The 24,231-nt window shown below is 34.1% G+C and overlaps 1 protein-coding gene across 1 annotated transcript in view; it reads left to right on the top strand.

Annotated features, from left to right (window-relative positions):
• Positions 1-3: 3 nt before the first annotated feature.
• Positions 4-24,231, top strand: part of Vps8 (vacuolar protein sorting 8) — a 38,640-nt gene continuing 14,412 nt past the window's right edge. Inside the window, exons 1-29 of the mRNA XM_080154630.1 lie at positions 4-130; positions 558-629; positions 1,918-2,065; positions 2,443-2,561; positions 3,033-3,173; positions 3,310-3,350; positions 3,598-3,668; positions 4,348-4,454; positions 4,851-4,961; positions 5,256-5,355; positions 5,922-5,988; positions 7,387-7,458; positions 7,699-7,773; positions 8,494-8,588; positions 9,596-9,683; positions 9,971-10,046; positions 10,348-10,394; positions 10,596-10,674; positions 10,884-10,998; positions 11,387-11,546; positions 12,474-12,586; positions 13,028-13,118; positions 14,150-14,299; positions 14,856-14,936; positions 15,324-15,455; positions 15,982-16,080; positions 16,261-16,342; positions 17,734-17,929; positions 19,193-19,238. Coding sequence (XP_080010756.1) covers positions 16-130; positions 558-629; positions 1,918-2,065; positions 2,443-2,561; positions 3,033-3,173; positions 3,310-3,350; positions 3,598-3,668; positions 4,348-4,454; positions 4,851-4,961; positions 5,256-5,355; positions 5,922-5,988; positions 7,387-7,458; positions 7,699-7,773; positions 8,494-8,588; positions 9,596-9,683; positions 9,971-10,046; positions 10,348-10,394; positions 10,596-10,674; positions 10,884-10,998; positions 11,387-11,546; positions 12,474-12,586; positions 13,028-13,118; positions 14,150-14,299; positions 14,856-14,936; positions 15,324-15,455; positions 15,982-16,080; positions 16,261-16,342; positions 17,734-17,929; positions 19,193-19,238 — 2,889 coding nt within the window. The 5' untranslated portion in view covers positions 4-15. The remainder of the gene's footprint in view (positions 131-557; positions 630-1,917; positions 2,066-2,442; positions 2,562-3,032; positions 3,174-3,309; positions 3,351-3,597; positions 3,669-4,347; positions 4,455-4,850; positions 4,962-5,255; positions 5,356-5,921; positions 5,989-7,386; positions 7,459-7,698; positions 7,774-8,493; positions 8,589-9,595; positions 9,684-9,970; positions 10,047-10,347; positions 10,395-10,595; positions 10,675-10,883; positions 10,999-11,386; positions 11,547-12,473; positions 12,587-13,027; positions 13,119-14,149; positions 14,300-14,855; positions 14,937-15,323; positions 15,456-15,981; positions 16,081-16,260; positions 16,343-17,733; positions 17,930-19,192; positions 19,239-24,231) is intronic.

Here is a 24,231-nt window from a genome sequence, read left to right on the forward strand (position 1 = left end):
CATTTCTACAGTAGAATGTCCCTGGACGAAGGTGGGGGAGGGGTGGGGCGGAGTAATGCCCACCCCAATGGGGCTCCCTTCCTTCTAGACAATGGAGCTACTACTGCCATTCATCATAATGGAGAACAAGGTGTTCATACTAAACAGTTAAAAAAAAATAAAAAGTAAATAAAATTAAAGGAAGACAGTTTTGCTAATATAGGTATAGAAGTAATAACAAAACATTAATATTTTATAATGATTTTTACCAAATTGTAGGTCATCTTGCTGTAGTTTAACTTTAATTATGTGTTATTTAAGATCTCTAAAACAGTGGGAATGTACTAATAACTTCCAGTATATTCAGATTAATATTCGCTGGATTGAAACCGGTTTTCAGATAGACTGAAAAATCATGTATAGCATTTTCCACGAATATTAAAATAAAAATCAAATATAGCGCGGGCCTGGTTTCGATCTTAGAATTTTTTATTTTAATATCCACGGAAATCTGTCTATAATACGATGCTATAAATAACTATTACTCCTCTTGCTTTGTATGAACAATGATATTAAAGTTATGGATGAAGGTAGTGGAGAAATAGAGCTTGATGAAGAGGTCGACCCTTTGCTTGATGAGATTATAGCAGGTAGTTGGTAGATTTATGTTGATGTGTTGCCAGTGTTGGTAATATATAGTTTTTACATGTACGTACAGCCTATGAGGACGGAATGCACCATGATATCTTATTTTGGTGCATTTCTAAGATGGATTCTTAAAAATTGTTTGCGTAAAAAAATCCACCAAAATCACATTAAAAATCTACAAAAATTTAACAAAATCATATAGAAGGGTCATTAACATAAGAATGATTTTTAAAATTTTTGTAGATTTTTTATGTGATTTTGGAGGATTTTTCACGAAAACAATTTTGCCCCACTAAGCGATTAGTGGGGCAAATTTTTTTTTAAGAATCAACCTTAGAATTAAATCTTGCTGTGCATGATGCATTCGGCCACTCGACCTTTGGACAACCAATCCTTTGATTGCATGACCTTTGCCTGGAAGTCCCAACTGAGCATGGTAATGAGTTGCGCCTCACTATGGAGGGACGTTTAGATACAAGTTTCTCTTCTTATTAATTTAAAGGGTACGTGATTTTTATTGACCCCTGCACTGCACTGGCTGTATTGGGGGTTGTAGACTCTTAGAGGTGTGTATCAACTCCCTTTATTTTGCCACTGGGTGTAATAACTTCTCTTGTGCACGCTGGGTTGGCATATCGGGCACTTTTTTTAGATAACGGGCCGCTCGATTGCCCAAAAGGGTTTTGGGCACCCTTTTAGGCAAATGTCGTAAAAAGCATGTAAAAAGGATATAAAATAGCCTAAAACCATACCGAGACTTATTACTAGAAATAAAATAGCCTAAAACCATCTCAGAACCTATAAAAGCTCCACTGTAAAGGAGAACTATATCGGTTCAGCGGTTAGCAAAATCCTTCTCTAGATACAAAAAAAAATACTAATTTATATAATAGTTAATATTACCCAAAAAAAAGGACCGCCCAACCCCCTTTCTTTTTTCACCACCTCCCCTTTTTTTCACCCCCCAAAACGGGGGTTGCCCAAATGTGCCCAAAAGGACCGATAAAGGGCGGCCCAAAACCGCCCGCCCGATATGCAAACCCTGTGTGCACGCCCTTTTTATATCCATGTCAACACCGCCCTCAGGCGTTTTTCAGTCCTTGTATTATATTGTGTTAAACCTATAGTATTCATTATTTATAAAAAATAGTTTATTAATAAATTCTTAATGCAATGTAATTACCATTTATGAATGTTGAATATTAAATGTATATGTTGTTTTGTCCCAATAAATATTTGAATTTGAATTTGAATTTGATAGATTGTAGATAACTATAATACATTTCTTAGATGTTGAGAACATGACCCAGAATGATCCTGGATTAATGCAAACACCCACCCTGGAGGAGATCCTGTCAGAAACTGACAACCTGGATGCCTCGGCCTGGAGGGCTGGCGGGGGTAACCCAGATGATATCAGCATCATTTCTACGCCAAAGTAAGTATTTTTCCAGTATAGCTTCGAAACAGATAAATATCCGATGTCTATAATACGATGCGATAAATAACTATTAAATTTTAACAAGATTGGCTTGAATAAGTTTTTATACTTCTTAACTCTAGGGTACTTTATGAAGCTAATATTTTTAACAGAATTTAAATATATTTCAATTAATAAGGCTTTCATTCTCAATCGTCCCAGAATCATATTTATAGTTATTTAATTCGCGATTAATATTTACGTATTGTTTAGAGTGACTTAGTCTGAAATATTATCTATTTTTCCTTCGCAAAATTGTAATAGTTCTTAATGTTATCTTTGTAATGCATAGTGCACTAATTATAGAAAACTATTGTAAAACACTATTTATTTAGGAAACAATATGCTATTCCTGCTGGGGGCATTGATTCTGATATTGGAGATACTTTGTCTGTCAGTTCCTTTGGTTCTAGGGGTACTAGGGCTTCAAGGGCTAGTGGCAGAGGGGAATCAGGTATTATAAATAGATAGATTTACTTTTTATGTTGATTCCCTAGGTTCTAGGGCTTCTAGGACTAGTGGCTAAGGAAAATCAGATAATTCTTTTTTATTCTAGGGGCACTAGGGCTTTTAGGGCTAGTGTCAGAGGGGAATCAAGTATAGACATAGAGTAGAGTGATTACTTATAATTCTATTAGACATAGAAAGATACTTTGTCTGTCAGTTCCTTTGGTTCTAGGGGCACCAGGGCTTCTAGGGCTAGTGACGGAGGGGAATCATACTAGAATTTCTAGTGCTTTTGGGAATAAGATAGATAGATATTTTCTTTTTATGTTCTCTTGATTCTAAAATTAGATGCGAATACAATTATCATAGATAGATAGAAAGTTTCTTTTAAAATAAACAGTCAATAAAATATCTAATATTTTCGAAGCACTCTGAAAGAAAAATGAGTAATCTTTTTTAACCGAACTTAACTTCTCAGGAAGACTACATTATGGCAGCATATTCCGCCATCTCATCTTGAAAGGCGTATCCGCCCAAATGACCAGCGCGGCGGACAGGGTGAAGGCGGGTGCGCCCACTTGTATGACTGCTTCGTGTACAGCCGTTTTTATTGCCGTTGGTAAGTAGCTTTTCTTTTATTTTTCTAAAGTATTTTAATTCTACAAAGAAAGAATTCGATTTGAATATGTTTAATTAATTTGATAATATTACAATTGAAAGATATTTAGAATAAGTTTTATTTGTGTATTTTTTAGGTACTCAGAATTCCCACATATTAGTTTTTGATTCAAATCAGGTAATGGATTTATTTCAAAATAGGGCGGGAATTGGGGTACTGCAGTATACATCTCGTAATTCAAGTAGTGAGGGCGTAGTAAACCATCATAAAAAAAGTCAAATTATTATAGAAAGCTTTCCATTTACTGTTGTGAAATTAAATAGTTCTCTATAAAATAAAAAGAGATATAAATCTTTGTAATGTTAACCTCTTAATTTATAGAAAAAATTCCACTTGACAATGTAATAAAAATTTATATTTTTAGGTTATAAAATGGTTTTTGGGTGGACCTTCTATTGCTATGAGTTATGGAGCTGTTTCTTGCCTTGCTTTTTGGTAAGTATGTAGATATAAAAATACTATTATATTTATGATTTCTTGAACTTGAAAGTATTTTATAAGAGTGATAAATAAATATAAAGAGAACTTTATAGATTTAATCGCGGAGTATTTGTTTTAATCTTGTTTATTTAAAAAAAAACACGAATGAACTACAAACAAAAGATAAATACACTATTCAGAAAAAAAGACTTACTTAAAAAATATCTATAATACAAAGTAGCTTGATGTCTGTCTGTCCGTCCGTCCGTCTGAAGCTTAAGATCTCGGTAACCACTGAACCGATCGGATTCTACTCTTCAGGGAATATACCTATTGGTCCTGTGGTGGTTTTAAGCTATTTTCTTGGGGGGTGGGACACCCCCAACACCCCCAAAAATGAAAATTTCTCCCTCATTTTTTTTCTTCTTCTTTTTTTCTCTTTTTTTTAGCTCGATGATAGTATAGACCAGGGGGAAGGGATAGTGTTTAGTAGATTTTTTTGATAATGCATATGACGAAGATGAAGATCCACCACATGTACTACATTTCTTTTTAATTACCTCTTGAGGCAAAGCCCCTAGAGGCTAGGGGCGAAGCCGCTAGTTTAGTATTAAAGTATGATATGACTTTTTATAATAATGACAATATTACTCTTATTTAATCTTATTGTTAATAAAAATCTTTATATTTTTAGTCTTGATGCGACAAAGCTATTGGTTGGTTTTGCCAGGGGCCAGGTTGTAGAGTATGATATGGCTACTGGCAAAATTCTTAGAGATATGAGTGATGTTCACCCCATAGGTAAGATTCAATATCTTCTGATTACACTGAGATTTGCCCCCAAAATTGCACACTTTCACATCAAAGCCACAATAAATGTGTCATTTATACGCGGTTTTCCTCCAAGTGACTATTTGATCACAGAAAACATACCCCCCCCCCCTTTATTTTGAATTGAATTGAAAATATGGGTATTACTTTAGTGTTTCGTGTATTTTTACCTTTGGGCAGGTTAGGTTAGTTTATATTTGGTGAAGGGTAGCCCCGCAAGTTTAGTGAACGTAAAAACTGCGTGAATGTATAGGACCCACATGGGTTAAACAAAAATTAACCCCTACACCCCGCCACCCCTCACACACTTTTTATGTTCTACATCTAGGAATATTTAAACAATAAAAAATCTGTGAATTATTTTAGGTTCGTCAATAACACATGTACGGTACTCTGAGAATCCAAACATTGCCTTCATATCTGATTCTGGAGGGAGTGTGTTCAAGCTCAGCATGACCCGTGGAATTAGAGGGGCAGGTAAATAGATAGATAGATAGAATATATCTGATTCTGGAGGGAGTATGTTCAAGCTCAGCATGACCCGTGGATTTAGAGGAGCAGGTAAAAAGATAGATAGCATATATCTGATTCTGGGGGAGTGTGTTTAAGCTGAGTATGACCCGTGGAATTAGAGGGGCAGGTAAAAAGATAGATAGATAGAATGATAAATAGAAAGATAGATAGGTTGATAGAACTGAATCATTGGCTTGAATTTCTGATTTTGGAAAAGCTGTAAAGATTATTTCAATGACCTATTCTATTTTTTGATAGGAGCTACAACAAGATGTATTTTCTCTGGAAGTCGAGGGGAAGTATGTACAATGGAACCTTTGTATGTGGCCCATAAGATCCCAGAACATCCTTTAACTAGGTACGTAATTTTTTTATATTGTATTAGATAAAATAGTTTACCTAGGTAGGTAATTAAAACTTAAAAGTGATAAAATCCTCAAGATATTAATTTCAAGTACCTAATGAATACCTACACGTTAAGTTATATTTAAGTAGTATCCGCCAGACAACCCAGTAAAAGAACAATGAAATAAAGATAAATTGATTAACTATTTTCTGCCTTTGGAAGCTCAAAATTGTTGTTGGTGAGTGGGTGTGGAGTAAAGTTTGGAAGAGGACAATAGAACACAGAACTCCTAACTTTCCCCTCAAATTATTGATTTACCAACGGATTATCGTAATTTTGGGTGAAGATTATTCTATACCTGTATCCGTTGGAAGTTCATTCTTTTGAGTCGCATCTGTTCTTTACTAATGATGTCAGTCACACGCCTAACAAAGAAGCCATAGTTATCTTTAATGAGTATACTTTTCTAATTTTAGATATTCAATTCTTGCCTTGGCAACTATAACCCGTATTATTGTCATAACAGTCAAACCATTATCCTATAGTTACCATTTATAAGTATACTATTCTAATTTTAGATATTCAATTCTTGCCTTGGCAACTATAACCCGTATTATAGTCATAACAGTTAAACCAAGATTAAAGGTAACATTTTTTAGAAGCTTTGTCACGTTTTGTTTAAAAACAAGGATGACAACATCCATAAAAGCGAATTGTAAGTAAATTTGTTGAAAAAAAACTGCTTGATTCAGGATAATGTTTTTGGACATACTTACATTTCTAGGACTTGATTATAGAGTTGCTTTGCTTATTACATTATACTTTGTTGTTCCAGGAATCAATACACCAAAAATCAGATCAATCGGATGATCAGATCACATAAAAAGAGGGAGGTCATTTTCTAGTAAATCCCGTAAAGGTGTGTGTTATAAGGCCTAAAAATAGTAGTAGAACGATAAGGTGCTCTATATATTTGTATTCCCTATTGAATAGAACAATAGGGAAGAAATTTTTTTTTTTTTTTTTGATAACCTTTCCTGGAATATCTTTAAAAAATAAGAAATTTCTATCAAACGCTTTGTTTGGCTCAAACTGACACAAATAAAAAAAAATATAATTATAATAAATCAACCTGTAAAGAATGACTTCTTCCTTTGTTTAATGTTATAGATTGTTCTTAACCTTTACCTTTTACCTATAGAAAACATTATTATTATAATTATATTTTTTTTTTATTTTTGTCAGTTTGAGCCAAACAAAGCGTTTGATAGAAATTTCGTATTTTTTAAAGATATTCCAGGTACGGTTATCAAAAAAAAAAAAAAAATTTCCCTATTGTTCTATTCAATAGGGAATACAAATATATAGAGCACCTTATCGTTCTACTACTATTTTTAGGCCTTATAACACACACCTTTACGGGATTTACTAGAAAATGACCTCCCTCTTTGTTAAAAAAGTAAAAAAATCAACATGTTTAAAATGGACGTACGGACATTTTGGTGATGATTATAGAGTTGCTACGCTTTCTAAATCGTACCTAACTATTAAAGGAATCACCATGCAAAATTTGAAATCGATAGGACAATTCTAACATGCCTAAATTAACGAAAAAAGCTATCCGGTACGGACGTTCGGACGTACGGACGGACCGACCCTAATTATAGAAAAGCTTCGCTTTTAAAAATATTTAATCTTTTTTTATGATCCCATGGATCTCTAAAACATTAGTCCTTAACAATTAAATTTTAGCGTTCAATCTATTACATTTCAACTATATGTATATATTTATAAAGATTATCTGTGTCGATTTTCTGACTGTATTAAATTTTGTGTATCTTTGTCGTTTTTCACCATTTTTGTTGTTAGTCTACTTAATATTGAGACAAAATGTATTGTTATGCGGCTGCTGTAGGCAATCAACAAATACAATGTTCAAACAACCAGCTGAAGACATTATGAAAGCTTTGCTGAAAAATATAAATTAATCAATACATAATAAAATTTCGTAGGCAAAATATTACTTTTTTTTGTTATATTTAGGTATTAATGACAGCTCCCTTGATAGGAGATCAACATACACTACCTTTACTTTGCTGGCAGTTTGTACTCATCCAGGGAAGATAATAATATTAAGAAAGTTGCTCATGGACAGTTTTGACCAGTTTTTATGGGAGGGAAGCTTTCACCAACTAGGAGAATAGCATAAAACCACCACAGGACCAGTGGTCATAATCCCGGAAAAGTACAACCTAATCGGTTCAGTGGCTAGCGAGATCTAAGGCAGTAGCCAGACAGGCTGACGGGCACACAATCTACTTTATTTTATGGATTAAAAATATTTTTTTCTTTAAACAGAACCAGTTTTCTTATAAAACAAATGATCCAGTTTTAACGTTTGCCAGAGGATCTACCATTAGTTTTTATCAGGTATATCTATTTAATTGTGTATGTGTGTGGAGGGGGGGGGGGGGGGTTAAAATGCACTCCCCAAAAATAGTCATAATAAACCTTATCTGAGATAAAAAAAAAGAAGCTTTAATGTAAAGGAGAATAATATTGGTACTACTGTTAGCTGCAAACAGACAGACTGAAAGAGATCATGTTACTTTTATTAAGACACATAAACTAAGTGCAATTTATTTATATCTATTTAGACATCTATTTACTATTTTACTATTTACTATTTTTTCTAGAGATCCGTGAATCTCTCATATAAGATTGTTTGTAAACCCCGCAAAGTGCATGATATATTTACCTACCTGACTATCTATCTAGGCATCTAATCAACTGTCTACCTATATTTCTAGGTATCTCTAAATCTCTCATAAAATAGTATTTATCCTTCTGCAAAGTGTAATAGATATCTATCTACCCTACTATCTATCTAGACTCTATTTAACTTTGTATATTTCTAGGTATCAGTGAATCTCTCATATAAAATAGTATTTATCCTTCTGCAAAGTGTAATAGATATCCATCTACTCTACTATCTATCTGGACATCTATTTAACTATCTATATTTCTAGGTATCAGTGAATCTCTCATATAAAATAGTGTTTATCCCTCTGCATAGTGTATTAGATATCCATTTACCCTACTTTCTATATTATAGACATATAATTAACTATCTATATTTATTATTTCTAGGTATCAGTGAATCTCTCATATAAAATAGTATTTATCCCTCTGCAAAGTGTGGACCTTAATTTTACCCTCTCCTTCTTATCTTGGATGAATAATAGGTAAGTCACAAGGATAGTGCAATGGGAGTAAAGTTATTATTTTCCCCAGTATATAAGGGGGGGGGAAGTTCTGACACATTTGCGTAAACCTGGTGTATAGGCTTCATCTTTGGACTGAGAAGATAGGTTATTAGGGATAAAATCATTGTTATATGATGAATTACCCCCAGATTTAAGATTTTTTGGATAGGCCTCTAGGTTCCGGAGCTCCAGGCCTCCAGGTGGTCTCTGTACAGGTAAAAATTAAAAATAAGATTTTTTTTTGAAGAGTTAGAGGTTAACTTATAAAACAAAATATGCTTCTTTTTGATTGTTATTCACATATTTGAAGAAAAAATATACATATTTTAACTCGTAAGCTGACATCTAACTCTTAAAAAAAAAAATCTTATTTTTCATTTTTACCTGTACAGAGACCACCTGGAGGCCTGGAGCTCCGGAACCTGGAGGCCTATCCAAAAAATCTTAAATCTGGGGGAAATTCATCATATAAGAATGATTTTATCCCTAATAACCTATCCTCTCAGTCCAAAGATAAAGCCTATACACCAGGTTTACGCAAATGTGTCAGAACTTCCCCCCCCCTTATCAATTCTGCTGGTAATAATTTTTGGAAGAAAGGGCTGTAGAATAATTACCTAAATCAATATTGTTTTTTTTTTTTCATGTCTAAACCATTTGAGAGTATTTTAATTTATGTCTATGGGTAAGAGAAATAGCAATTCTAGGGCATTTGATATAGCTATTTATCACATCGTATTTTAGACAGCTTTCCGCGGATATTAAAATAATAAATTATAAGATTACAACCGAAGGCCCGTGGTGACAGAACTGGTAGGTTTTAATACTATGATTTTTATTTAAATATTTGTAGAAAATTTTCTGTTATACGATGTTATACATAATTTTTCAGTACAGCTGAGAACCTGTTCTAATCCAGCGGATATTAATAGGTTCCGTATCCATACTTGAAAAAATATTCTTCATTTGACATATCCCTTTTTTAGGTATCTGGGTTTACTTGACCAATCAGAGCAGCTTCATCTCATGGATGCTAGAACCAAAGATATCCTAGAAACTGTTGATCTTAAAAAGGTGATATTAGATCTTGTATTAGCGGCGGAGATGGGGATTATTTTTCTAGGGCGATTTCTCTTGTGAGGGTGGTTGTACCCTCCCCTAAAATAGTTATGAACCTTTGCATGGCCTTTTAGAATCTACGCTGAACAGCAAAATCATAATGGTTAAGTGGTTATCTAGATCCTTCGGTAAAGAAAAAGTCATAGACAGCCTGTAACTTTTATTATCATTTATTAATCTATCCCTCTTTGATTATAATACCCTAGCGTAAGTATGGCAGTTGTCCTATTTTGTTATTTCAGGTTGAAATTGTGTATCAGACCCAGTTTTTTAAAGGGTTGGCAAACGGTGGCAACGTGTCAGCTGCTTTTTCCTTAGGTATGCTAAGTTTTATAATTTTATTATTTTATAAAGTTAAACAAAATTCATTAACAAATTAACATAGATTTGCATTAATTTATTGTAATTTAAAATTAAAATAGATGTGTGTCTATCTGAAACTTAATATCTTGGAAACCGTTAAACCGATTTGGTTCTCATTTTCAAAGTATATACATTATATTAATCTGAGATTTTTTTCCTGTATGCAATGTTTTCAAACCAAAAAAATTAATTCCAAATAGATAGGTACTTATTAAACAAAGAAAATATTTTATTCCTATAAATATTTTATTTGTAGCTGGTGAAACGGCTGTTTATGGTTCCTTATGTACATTTACAAATCAGGTAAAAAAAATCTTTATAAGGTTGGAATTATTCTTTTCCTGTCTTCTGAAATTTTTGTATACAAATCAAACGGATTCTTCTTTTTTTCTTCAAAATCCTGTATTACAATGTGACGTTATTTGATAATACATTTTTAATAGGTAAGAAGGGACGGTAGAAGTATGAAAAGGACGAAAAGGCATATTTTTTATATCTATTTAGATATTAGTTCTTGGAAAGAAGACGTTTCATGCGTTGATAATCAGGACTTGGTCGGAAAGATTAGATCATCTTTTAAAAGGTAATAACACTTAAATAGGTAAAGTTTAATAATAAATCTTACCCCAAGTGAAAAAATGAAAAAAGTATTTAGTTTTGCAAAAATAAATAGCAGTAATACCTAGGTTTCAAATTTTTTGATCTATGCAAATGAAATTATAGACAAAATACATACGCTTCTATAAAAAATCTGTAATAAAATTTGTTAAGAACTTTGTATTATTGTTTTAGATAACAGATTTATAGAGGCCTTAAATCTGGGCCTTGACATGTACGATGATCCTGGCAAAGCCCTGGTAGGCCTTCGGGGCCCCAGGGATAGGAAACGTGCCCATATTTCACTTAGGTATGTATTCATTCTCTTTTCTTGTACGCTTGGTGACAATAAAGACAAATGCTTATGCACCAAAGAAATGTTTTTATTATTAAAAATATACCTATTTACTTGAAACTTTGTTTGAGTTTTATTATATTTATAAGCTTTACTCTACGTATAGTGGTTTTTTTAAAAGACAGTTTCAATGATAGTATTTAATATTTATAAAAATCTATCATTTATGTAGTGTAATTTTGGACTAATAAAGTTTTTTGGTTCTAAATATTTATCAATTTTAGATTGCCATTTGGTAATAAATCTTATAAGTTGATTTAAATAGCATATTAGGAAGCTCTTTTCAAATTACCAAATCCTAATAAAGCTATCTCATTCTATCATTTTTTTCATTTTATTTCAGAGTGATGGGAATACTAAAGAAGTTCCTGGACGTATCTATGACCAAGAACTTCCCCGAGGAGGGGGGCATGGCCACCCTCACCAAATATTTCAATGAGATTGTACCCCCCAGTATTGATGTCTCTGTCAGATTAGGCAAAACTGATTTTCTTTTTGAAAAGGTAAAAATGTTATCAATTTGGCTTTTAATATTCCTTTTAGCGCAGTCATCATAAAACAAGGATGACAACATCCATAAGTAGCGAAGCACAAAAAATCGTAGATTGGAATACGTACAAGTAGAATAAAAGGGTATTTATTAAAATCAAGAATTGATTTATTGGATAAAATTACATAAAAGATGCTTATAACGATGTGAAAATTTATTTTGATACTGATATCCCAGAAAAGTTTGAAAATTGGATAAAAAAACAAAGATATGGGGAAATATGTAAAACATATATTAATAGCCAAAAACCTGATTAAAGGCGGCATGGCCGCCATGGTTGTTTTCTTAAAACAACAGGAAATTTAATTTTGATATCTATAATTGAAAAAATTTTGAAAATCGGACCAAAAACACTGAAGATATGGATAAAAATGTGAAAAATATAAAAATAGCCTTAAACCTGCTAAAAAGCGGGCTGACCGCCAATGATGTTTTATAGTCAATTGTGCTCCTTAATGATGGGAATGTTGTCAAAAAATTTCAGCATTCTATCTTTAATAGGAGCTGAGTAAATCCCATTTCCCTCATAGCATTACGGACGGACCAAGTGAATTATAGAGTAGCTTCGCTACTAACAAACAGGGATCTAAAGGGAAAAGACAATGGCCGTTAAATTGATGTACATCACCAATGATGGTACACAAAATTACTCCTGTAGATTATCATTAGTGGTTGAAACGTTTGAACACTTAACTTTATGTATCATCCAATTAAAATTCACTGAAGTCCCCAAAGCTGTTAAAGCAACAAATAAGATGATATTATTATGAAACTTTGGGGACCATGGCTCTGCTGGTGCAAAGATCCTAATTGACATTAGGAAATTTGGAATTTCTTTGGTATATAGAAAATGAACTAAGATAATGTATTTCTTTTTAAGGTTTGGAACACTTTCAACGAAGATCCTTTTTCATGTGCTGCATTTCTCGAGAGCTTAGAACCTTATATACTTAGTGATCAATTACCAGTTATTCCTACTCAAATTGTACAAAGGTATGCATAGATAGATAGATAGACAGATGGACAGATAGACAGATAGATAAATTAATAGATGGATAGACGAGACAAATTAATAGAAATACACTTATATAGACAAACAGATAGATTAATAGACATAGAAAGATTTACACATAGAGACAAACCGACATTGATTATCCAACTGACAACAGAGGTGGATTCTTTAAAAAAGTTTTCCTCACTAATCGCTTAGTTTCGTAATAAATCCACCAAAATCACATTAAAAATCTACAAAAAATAAACAAAATCATAGAAGGGTTATTAACATAGGATCTTATTTATTTTTTTGTAGATTTTTATGTGATTTTGGAGGATTTTTCACAAAAACAATTTTGCCCCACGAAGCGATTAGTGGGGCAAATTTTTTTTTAAGAATCCACCTCAGATGTACAACCCTCTAAACAAACTTATTTTCAGATTTGTGGACCATTATGAGAAAAGAGAAAAGTTTGAACCTTTAGAAGCTTGTATCACTCATTTATCCATCATTTGTTTAGATATTCACCAAGTTAGTTTATTTCCAGTATGGCTTCGAAACCGATTAATATCCGCTGGATTTAGTTTTCTACGAATATAAAAAAGTACCATCATAATATTAATACCAGTTTTGTTAGCCTGTGTCTTCAGCATCTTGGGTCTAACAAAACTAGTTTTAATCTTATGATTGTAAATTTCTATATCCGCGGAAATCTGTTTATAATACGATGCGATAAATAACTATTATTTATTCATTAATCTATTAGATCTATCTTTTGTCAGTATATTCATTTCTAGTAGCAAGCCAATCTATAATTCACTTTGACCGTCCGTCAGTCAGTCAGCATCGCAATCAAAGAAATGTGATTTTCTCAACTGCCATTCAAGATAAACGTCTGATTTTTTTGTGAAGATTCCCTAAATCAAGTACATGTTTTACTTTGTCCGTCAGTCTGTCTGTCATGCTATAAAATATAAATATTATAAATAGTGATGGCAATTCGTCGAATTTTTGGGCCGGATTCGGTTTCCGTATTCTTATTTTTGGCGGATTCCGGATTCTAGCAGTATTTTAAAAGGCTTTAAAAAAAAATAAATGAAGCATGAAAAGCTGTGAAATGAAAATAAATACCTACAAAAAAAACGCAACTTTGGATGCTAGCTACCATTATACCTGTAGTTAAGAAGTAACAATAAAATACTTTTTAGGTATATGTCTGCCACATTTTAAATAAGTTTTGTCTGAAAAAAAACTGTTATTTTTTTAAAGAAAAAAAACTCAAGACGCTAATTTTAGCCTACCAATTAAGAATCTGGAATCCGCTATTAAAAAACGGATTCCGGATTCGGATTCCTAAATTGGCCCAAAAATTGGGCGGATTCCGGATCCGGATTGCCAATCCTAATTAAAAATATAAAAAAAACGTGAGAAAGTCTTGGTGAATTTTTTGCTCTTTGATATATTTGAATTTATGTTCTTGATTTTAACAAATGTTCTTTAAACCTCCTTAGTCGTTTTTTGCTTCGCTTCTTATGGATGTTGTCATCCTTATTTATTATAAGGTAATGGTAGTAAGTGAAAAGCACAGACTGTATGATGCTATTATCTACGTATTTAACAACGCCATGTTGGATTATATTTCGCCAGCTGAAAAGCTATTGACAGAAGTGAAGAATGCCTTGGCCTCGGACAAGCCTTTCACCCAGGAGCAGGTTAGTTTATACATACATAGAATTGGTATTATAGAGGGTCCTTTTTTCGCGTAATTTGGTGAAGATGGGTTTTGGGTTGTAGTCTAATGCTCATATTTAGTCAACGTGTTCTTGATTATAACCAAATGTATGTACATGAAATAGTCCATTCTCCTTAATTGTGTAATGGGCACAGCCCCCTCCCCTCCTCCCCTTATTTTCAAGACGGTAGTTTTTTCCTTCTGGGCGGTAGCCCTGCATTTCTTTCCAATATCCAATATACCCTAACCCAAATTAATAAACAAGGGAGAAACTACTCCTTCTTACTTTCATTTTGTCTCAAATAAGGGGGGAGAGGTTTATGTCCTCGATAAGGCACTAGGAGGGAAAGCACCCAAATTCCTTCAAGGTTTAATCTTGACTCATGACTGTTGTTTTTAGATTGACATCGGAAATAAGCTGTTGGTATATGTGTCCGGGTGTTTGTTATATTATGTTTGTTTATAGATTGACATTGGAAATAAATAAGTTGTTGGTATATGTGTCCGGGTGTTTGTTATATTATGTTTGTGTATAGATAGACATCGGAAATAAGTTGTTGGTTTATGTGTCCGGGTGTTTGGCCGGCAGAGCTTATCCTTATGGTGATGTGCCGCAGGTATTGTTAAAAATTAGTTTACTTTATAATGTTTTCAGTGTGATCTCGAAAACGGCTGAAATGTATGTTCTTCTATTTTTATTTGAAGCTTAATTTTGTTCTTGGTTATGTTTAACTCTTTTACTTGGGGATTCCTGTAATAGTTAGGTACGATATAAGAGGCCTAGCAAATCTGTAATCGTTACCATAAAATCCATTCGTCTAATTAAAACATGCTGGTTTATATTTTTTTGACAACAACTTTTTCTATGATAAAATAATTCTTTTCATTTGATTTTTGGAATCATGATTCCTATGACAATAAGGTACAATATTATAAGCGAGACATCTTTATAATAAAATTTTATGGATGACATCCTATGCTATTTCTAAGTTCTGTTTTATTAGGATCGTGTAAAGCAAGTGAAGTACGACATCTACAGTACAATCACCCTCATTCACTCGAGACAGATTACTCCAGAGTCGGAGCATGAACCCCCCTATCCACATCTTAATACTCTACTTGCATTTGATACCCAGGTTATTAGATAGATAGATAGTATATTAGTTCATTAGATAGATAGAAGAAAACTTCAGAAGTTTGAACATGAACCTCCTTATCCACATCTTAATACTCTTCTTGCATTTGATACCCAGGTTATTAGATAGATAGATAGTTGGATAGTTTAATAGATAGATAAATAGAATAAAACTTCAGAAGTTTGAACATGAACCCCCCTGTCCACATCTTAATACTCTGCTTTCATTTAATACCCAGGTTATTAGATAGATAGTATTCAGTAGATAGATAATTATAATAAAACTTTAGAAGTTTGAACATGAACCTCTCTTTCAAGACTTAGAATTATGAAAATCCCCTTCTTTTTAACTCCAAAATTAACAATTTTTTGTATTTTCTTTTTAGTAGCGAAGCTACATTATTATTCAATTTTCCTGCCTGTCCGTCAGTCCATATAACGCGATAATGAAAATGTGAAGTATGTAATTTATTTCCGTCTGTCTTTCATGCATGATAAAAAATGGTAGTTAATATTACTATTTTCAGGGTTTCCTAAATGTATTATCCATTGCATTTGAAGAAAAAGAATATCAGACTGAAATTGGAAATAGTCAGAAACAAAGACTGGTAGATTTGTTATTACAGGTTGGTATTTTTTTTGTCTAAGATAATGTTATTGTTGTATTCTTTATTTGTCTGAATTATGTTTTTACATTGACGTAATAAAAGCCGATTTTCTTTGTATTTTAAGTTATTCAACAAAATTAAGCACAAGTGTCCAATCAACTTGATAATGCTATTCTAATAATGACATTATGTCCTTAGGTGATGTTAAAAGAAGATTCTTCCTTTAGTCCTGCACAAGTTGGGTATCTCTTCACTTTCCTAGCCAGACAAATTGCTAAAGGTAAGAAGATTATTAAAAAACTTATATTTTATGTAGATATGTTGGAATTTTGAATTCTTATCAAGTTTATTCAAATATCAAAGACTAGCGGCTTCGCCCCTAGCATCTAGGAGCTCTAAATTCGAAGGGATATGGAAGGGAAGAAAAATAGCTTAAAACCATACAAAGACTTAGTTATAAGAATAAAAAATAGCCTAAAACCATCTCAGGGCCTATACGAAACTTCCCTCTTGAGGGAAACCATATCGGTTCAGTGGTTAGCAAGATCCTTCGCTACAGACAAAAAAAAGCTTAGTACTTTATATAATAGGATAGTTAGGTAATTTAGGTAATTTTAGGTATTTTATGTTGTTAACATTGAAAAGGGCCACTACGTCCATAAAAAGGAAACTTTTGTAAACAAATAATTGGGCAATGTGAAAAATATTAAGAACTAGAGTTGGGCTCGATAGAATTATCTCGCTGTTGGCTAGGTTTATTCAATGTTTTATTTACTTTCTTTTGGTTATCTGAATTCTGACTATTAACCCTATTCTTCCATTATCTTCTCCCTGACGATTTCTTTCGTTAAACTATTTTAGTATCTTAATAATTTTTATTTCAAATTATCGTCCTGAAAGGGTTAAAATGTTCAGTTAACTGTTAAATTTTAGCTCAATATCTGACCACATTACGCACGTATCGCTAGTATCAAATTATTTTAAAACAAAGTTTTCTTTTATTTACTATATTGTTAATTTAAATTTTCTGTTTTATGGATAGAAATTTAATACTTCATTATAATTCAAATAGCAACATGAAATAAAAAAATGAATTTATTCTTCATACAGTAAAATAACGGGTCTTATCGTTCTGGTCAATGAGAGTTTATTACGGATTATTGGAGCACTAGGAGTTTTAAACATTTATCGCTAAGAAAACTTGAGCTCATATATAGACATTTATTTCCTATATAGATCTGTCATGGATCTTGATGCTATAAAGCAGGCTGTTTAGTAAATGTTAAAAATTGGAAGATTTCATTAAACAAAAGTTCCCGCAAATATAAGTATTTAATGGTTTTATTTGCTTGGGCCTGGGGTGTATGTTGTTGTTTGTTTGATTCTGTATTTAGGACGTAAGTTATTCCATATTAATAAACAAATTAAACTGAGCGTTTCAAACTGACGTACTTTAGATAGGGACATCCAAGCTTTTAATTTTGAGGGGGTTAAAATGAAGGTTTTTTTCTGAGGTTTATGGGGGATAATATAATGTATTGTTTTAATTTTGTAAAATTAGGGGTTAAAAGGGGAGTAAACACCCCTTTACCCCGACCATTTGACGTCGATGACGGACAGATAAACCCTAATAATATCTTAGCTACATGTTACTAAAACTGATCACTCTAGGTGACCGCAGTGTTAGCATATCACGTGACCTGTTTTCCCGCGTTTTGAGCGTGCTGACCGACCCTGAGCAGCCTGGCTCCCGGGAGGAGCGGGAGGACTCGCTGCTGGACATGCTCGAGTACGGCGGCTGGCACCTGTTTGACCCGCAGCACCTGGAGGACGCCAGCATTGGTATTGGCTTCTATAGAGTTTTAAGGTATGAATGATAGCTATGAACACTGATTATCAAGATCAATAACTTTCATTGGTAGCGCAGCAGCAAAAAGTTGCAATATACAGAATAGTAGATAGATGAGGGAGGGTATGTTGGACAGTAAATTACACTGGTACCCAAAGTTTTATTAACATGGTCTCTCATTAGTTTGCGAATAAACTTTGGGTACTTTACCACATCCTGATTGTTGGAAATGACAGCATCCAAACTTTTCATCACATAGTTTTAGTTTACATAAGGATAATTTTTCACATTGGAAATGCAATGTACATCTATTTATAGTCCATTCTTTAAGATCCCTGACTTTTAACAATCTTTGTGTTGCGGACGGGAAATTATACATAGAAAACTTTGCCTATTTTATTATTAGTAAAGCTACTCTATAATTCACTTTGTCCGTCCGTCAGTCAGTCAGTAAGTCAGTAACGCTATGGGTGAAACATGATTTTCTCGGACCCTATGAGAGATGGACGGCTGAAATTTTTAGTGAAGATTACTATGGCATATGCTCATCTACTCTACACATTGTTTTGTCCGTCTGTCTATTAATTAGGGTGCTAGATCGATTCCTAGATTTTTACGTTTTTGTAATTATCTCAATTCTTGTTCAAGATGAAAGGCTGGAATTTCAGGGATTAAAGAAAATTCAAACTCTACATATTTCCATCAAGTTTTATTAAGATACCTTTATTGGTTGGGGTGCTAGATCGATTTCTAGATTTTTAAGTTTTCATGATTTTTTCGATCCCTATACAAGATAGACAGCTGAAATTTTCATTGAATATGTACTCTACATATTTCCATAAAGTTTTATTACGATACCCTTATTGGTTGGGGTGCTAGATCAATTCCTAGATTTTAAAAGTTTTTTGTGGTTTTCTCAACTCCTGTTCAAGATAAACAGGTGAAATTTTTAGTGATAAGAATAGTCAACATTCTACATATTTTGACCAATTTTAATAATGACTTGCTATTGGTTGTGGTGCTAAATCTAATTTTAGATTTTAACGTTTTTCTTATTAGCTTAATGCTTCAAAAGACTATTATAATACATTTTAAAAGGTTTCGTGATTTTTTTGAATCCTTTTTTATGACCTACTCAATAAATCATTTTTCCCAGATGTCTATTCATATTTTTTGAGCTTCGCTACTTATGGATGTTTTCATCCTTGTTTTTATTTACATTACATTATTTTACTGTTTTTTTTTCCAAATTGTCTGTGTAATTTTTTTTTTATATTCTAGGATGGTATATTCAAGCCGGCAAGAGTACGTGAAGCTTTTCCATTGTTACATCAAGGAATGGATATAATATATATATGGATGAAATGTTCAATTAAGTAGCTAAAACTCACCCAAACAACAGTGTAATCAACAGATCAGGTAGACAGGATCAATGCCATTTTACCCACTCTAAAATACACATGAGATCTTCAGTTAAACATAATTAAAACCCCAGAAATACTCACTCTGTAATGGGTATAGAATAATAAACCAAATGTATATAAATGATAAAGATATTAGCAACATGATATATTGAATTAAGACATATAAAACACAGTATTAAATATTTGATCTTTTAAACAAACATAAAACTATATTGAAGAGTCCTCCTTCATATTGGACAAGAACGTCGGCCTCTTCAACATGTAGAACTCCTTCCATAGGTAGGTATATGATCTTTTAATGGCCACATCACAGGATGGTCTAAATAATAACAAAATATGTATTTCTACAAATCATCACACTAATTACAAATTGTTTTTTCTTTTGTTCTTTTTATCATTGCACTTTAGACTTGTGAAAATCATTTGGACTTTTTATCACTAAACTTATCTGACCGCATAGACAGTGTTAAAACTATGAATAGCCTATTTATCATCCATTGCCCAATCCTCCTCCTTGGCATAGCGGCGGCCGGTGATGCGTCTACTAGAGCCATCCTCATACAAACTACGCAAAAACTTATATTCCTTCCTCATCCTATTCACTTGTTCTTCCAGAACCGAAATTTGCCTTTCCATGGCCTTGTTACTCGCAAACACTTCTTTCCTGGCATGCTCAGCCTGTTCTGCCTGCTTACGCCATTCTCTAGCTGCTGCCTTTTGTTCTTGGACTTGTACTTTGACAATATTTAATTCCTGTTTGTATTGGTCAGCCAATTCTTCATTAACCTCAGCCGCACGTTTATATTCTGCCAACAATTGATTCTCATTACACTTTCTTTTTTCTTTTTCTCCTTTGGAGCTTTCATCCTCATCAGAGCTGTCCTCAGAATCCTCATCAGAGGAATCACTGGAGTCACTGCTGGACTCGCTATCACTGGATTCGTTTACAGCCCGGATAACTCTTTCTTCATCCTCCAAGGTTGATTTCTTTGGCACACAGGCATCGTTGTCAACTTCAATGACCAGATTTTCCATCGGTATTTCCTCTTGTCCCCAGGTTGGTCTTGGAGAAGACTGCAGAATTTCTTCCAGGTGATATTGCAGCGCAGCTTCTCTATCCTCCTTGGTTTCCATATGACCATACCTGTATAAATACCAATATTTCCAACCAGTGGGTTTCCATTGACTAAATGTCAGTCTTTCAGCCAAGGCTTCCTCCTCATTTCTGCTGACCAGGTTTCTGTCTTGAAGACATTGCTTAAAAAAAGGGTTTATCATGTACCCTGGAGTGGCAGCTAGGGGGGGGGGAATTTTAATTCTGACGGTTTTGGCCATTGCACCATCTGGATCCTTCTTGCCCGTAAAGGCATTATCAAATACTGTTATCAGATGGCCTTTGAGTCTGATCAACATCTCTGGGGATGGATACTTTCCTACACCCAACCCCAGCTGGAAATCCGCGTAGCATCCTGGTTTTGTTCTCAGAGAAAAATCAGTCTCAGAAATTGTGGTCATGGCCATTTTATGTAGATTTAGTGGCGACATGCCCATGCACAGGTTGTAGAGTCTGATTCCATCATTGAGTTTGGCCACTTTTTCCCATGCATGTGAGAATTCAGGCTCAAACAGGCATGTGCCGAACAGAACTTTGTTCTTTTTCTGACCTCTCCAGACTTCCAGGATTTGAAAAATGTGGTCCAAAATGACCTCGTTGTCGATGGTGGCTGCATACTTTTGGTACGCAGACACAACAATGTTCTTAGCTTGCGTTTGATCTGCTACTGCTTGTTTGATTGTCTTGGTTGTGGTTTGGAGATCATAATTCCATAGTGAGAACCATTTAATCCTGGTCTTTTCCTCGTCAAAAATGCGTTGTGGCATTGCGTGATACGCGAACACAATATCTTGGGCATTGCTCGCCATTGCGGTCAAAGAAAAATCGTTTATCTGAAATGAAATATTGGTCATCAGCACAAAAAAATTTTTCTATAACTTCTTACAATAAAGAGGAAACTTGTTTGAAATTGTGATTTTTGGGATGGAGGTAATATTTTTAAATGGATTGTTTTTGCAATTTTTATATAGACTGATGAGTAAAAATGAACTTTGACCTTTTTTTTAACTGTTGAAATCCTATTCTTACGTATGATTTTTAATTGAAAATTTGTTATGGATTGCACTAAATAAGCCACGTCCGCTACAAAAATTGATTTTTGTCACTTTATTTCTTTACCGGGATCGCGGGATCGCTGTGAAATGCGCACAAAATGCCGCGTTCCGTTTTTTGTGTTGCATTTGATTCTTATTCTACGAATCTGCCAAATCATCGTAACTTTTCTTTACCACAACAAAGCTTCAAGGGAATGCGCGTTAAATAAATCAATAACCATAGTGTTTGTTCTTTTGTTAATTTTTGGGTGCTTGTGTTATATACATATTTACAAGGATTGTGTTTGGTCTTTAGTTTCTATTTAAGACCGCATTCAGAGTATTTTCACTCAGTTTTCCAGTTTCTAAGGCTTCTAGTAAAGGAACCTTGATGACACCCCGTTTGGTTAGTATGTCAGCCAACATCTCCTTTCCAGCCACCCAACAAACCTCTAGTATTCTTCCATCATCAATCATGTCTTTGATAATCGCTATGTCAGCTCTAAGCATTCTTTCTGAAACATCTGATTCGGAGTATACAGCAATTTTTGCTGACATGTTGTCAGTAATTGCCCTCACTTTCAGATCCACTACTCCTTTTGTCATTTCTTTGATCTGTGTTTTGAAGCCTAGCGCAGCATCTATTCCATTATAGAGAATCTGGGTCTCTGCCCCTAGGGTGCTGTGAACTTTGCGCTTGAGCTTGTTTGTCTTCCATTCAATAACAGCACTATGTCCAGTGTTGATGTTGACTAAGAAAACAATATAACCACCAGCGCTATCAACTTTCTGGTTCAGATTTCTGAAAGCTGCGTCTGTGAATACCCAGATTTGACAGTCTTCCCAACTTAGTAGGTTTGACACTTTTACTGTCACTTCAGCTTTCTTCATCTTTAGAGCTACACTTTGAGCTCTTGCCAGATCCTCTACTTTCCCTCCTTTGAACTTTGTGGAGAGTTCTAGGGCATCAAAAGCAATGTCTGGCCTGGTTGCTCTGGCTGCCCAGTTGATCATACCTGTAATCTGCCTCAACTGAGTCAGCTCATCCTGTGTCATATCTCTTTGTTTGTCTTTCATGCTTTTTACATCAAGTTGCGGAATCTTTGCTTCTTTCACGTACTTGTTTTGGTGAAAAGTTATACCATCAGCTGCTTGTTTCATGTAATAACCTGTATACATGAATTCTCCAGACTCCATCTTGCCCACTTTGAACTCTTTAATCACTTCCTCCATAATCCTCTCGAATTCAGGAGTTCCAGCTTGGAGAAAGTCATCGACGTGTATGCCTACGATTCCAATCAGAACACCATCTTTTATCAAAAAGAACAGACCTTTATCCATGCAAGACTTTTGAAAGCCTTTGTCTTTGAGCTTGTTTAGTACTTTGAAATACCATTTACGGCTGGCATCTTTCAGTCCGTATAGGCATCTGTTTAGCCTCCACAGCTTATCTAAAGCATTTGCCTCCTTTGGAGGTTTGACAAACACTTCTCTGTCCATTTTGTCACCCTGTAAAAAGGCACTTGAAATATCAACCGTCTTTAGAGTCCAACTGTTGGTTGCTGCAAGGGCCAGAATCAACCTAACTGATCCTTTTTGCACAGTAGGGCTGTCAGTTGGGAATTCTCCAGTTTCCTGAAAACCTCTAGCTGTTAATCTTGCTCTTTTTTGATCACCTTTTTCAGTTAGAACCCATACTGTAGTTATCCTTTCTTGACCTACATCATCTACTTCTTCAAAGGTGTCAAAAGCTTTCAACTTGTTGAGTTCATCAAACTTTGCCTGCATCACCTCTGGTGTGTTCCTTTGTTCTTTGGGAATCATTACTGCCAGAATTTCTTCAGGTAAAGTCAAGAAAACTGCTTCTTCCTCATCCTCAAGTCTTATTTTTCTGTCATTTATTCTGTTTACCTCCATCTTCTTTCCAGAGTCTAACTTGATGATGAAAAGTACTTCGTCTTCTTCTTGCACTTCTTTTTCTTCATATCTTATCTGGCGTTTGGATACTTCGTCATGGAATACGTCTCCATTGTCTAGTTCTATGTTGAACCAGCCAGCATTTCTACCTCCAACTTTTCCACCATGACTCAATATGGATCCTTTTTCCCACTTTCCATTTTCAAAAATTTCAATTCTGTCTTTCCTCTTGAGCACTTGATTCGCATTCTGAATCGTACCATCTTCATTGAAAGCTGGTGCTGGTCTTTGATTGACTTTCTTTCTTTTCTTGCCTTTGCTTATGCTGTCTTTTCGAGTTTTTGCTGCATTCTCAATAGTCTTGTTCTTGCTGTTGTCTAAACTTTGTTGTGATTCAACAACATTACCTTTGTTTGTATCACTGTTAGCTGTTGTTGGTTCTTCTGGCTGTTCATGTAAGTTTTGTTGTGATTCAACAACATGATCTTTATTTGTGTCATTGTCAGCTGTCATTGGTTCTTCTGGCTGTTCATTTGGAAAGTTGTCTCCTGTTTGTTCTTTGTCAATTCGATTCAGCCTGTCAATCTGTAGCTCATCCATTCTTTGTTGTATCCATTGTTCATGCTCATTTAGAGTTTCATCAAGTTGAGATTGTCTGCTTTTCTCCTCATTGTTGTCTCTTTGAGTATCATCTTTGTCAATGCTCTCAGTTCTATCATTTCCTTCACTCTCTGAGACAGGTGATTCTATGACCTCCTTGGCTTTGATCTGTTTGGCCAGCTCAGGTCCTGCTTTAAGCAGTCTATTAGCACTAACTCTGTAGTATGAGGC

Source organism: Acartia tonsa, chromosome 3, assembly GCF_053477335.1.
Source record: "Acartia tonsa isolate MP-2025a chromosome 3, ASM5347733v1, whole genome shotgun sequence".
Taxonomy (NCBI): Eukaryota; Metazoa; Arthropoda; class Copepoda; order Calanoida; family Acartiidae; genus Acartia; species Acartia tonsa.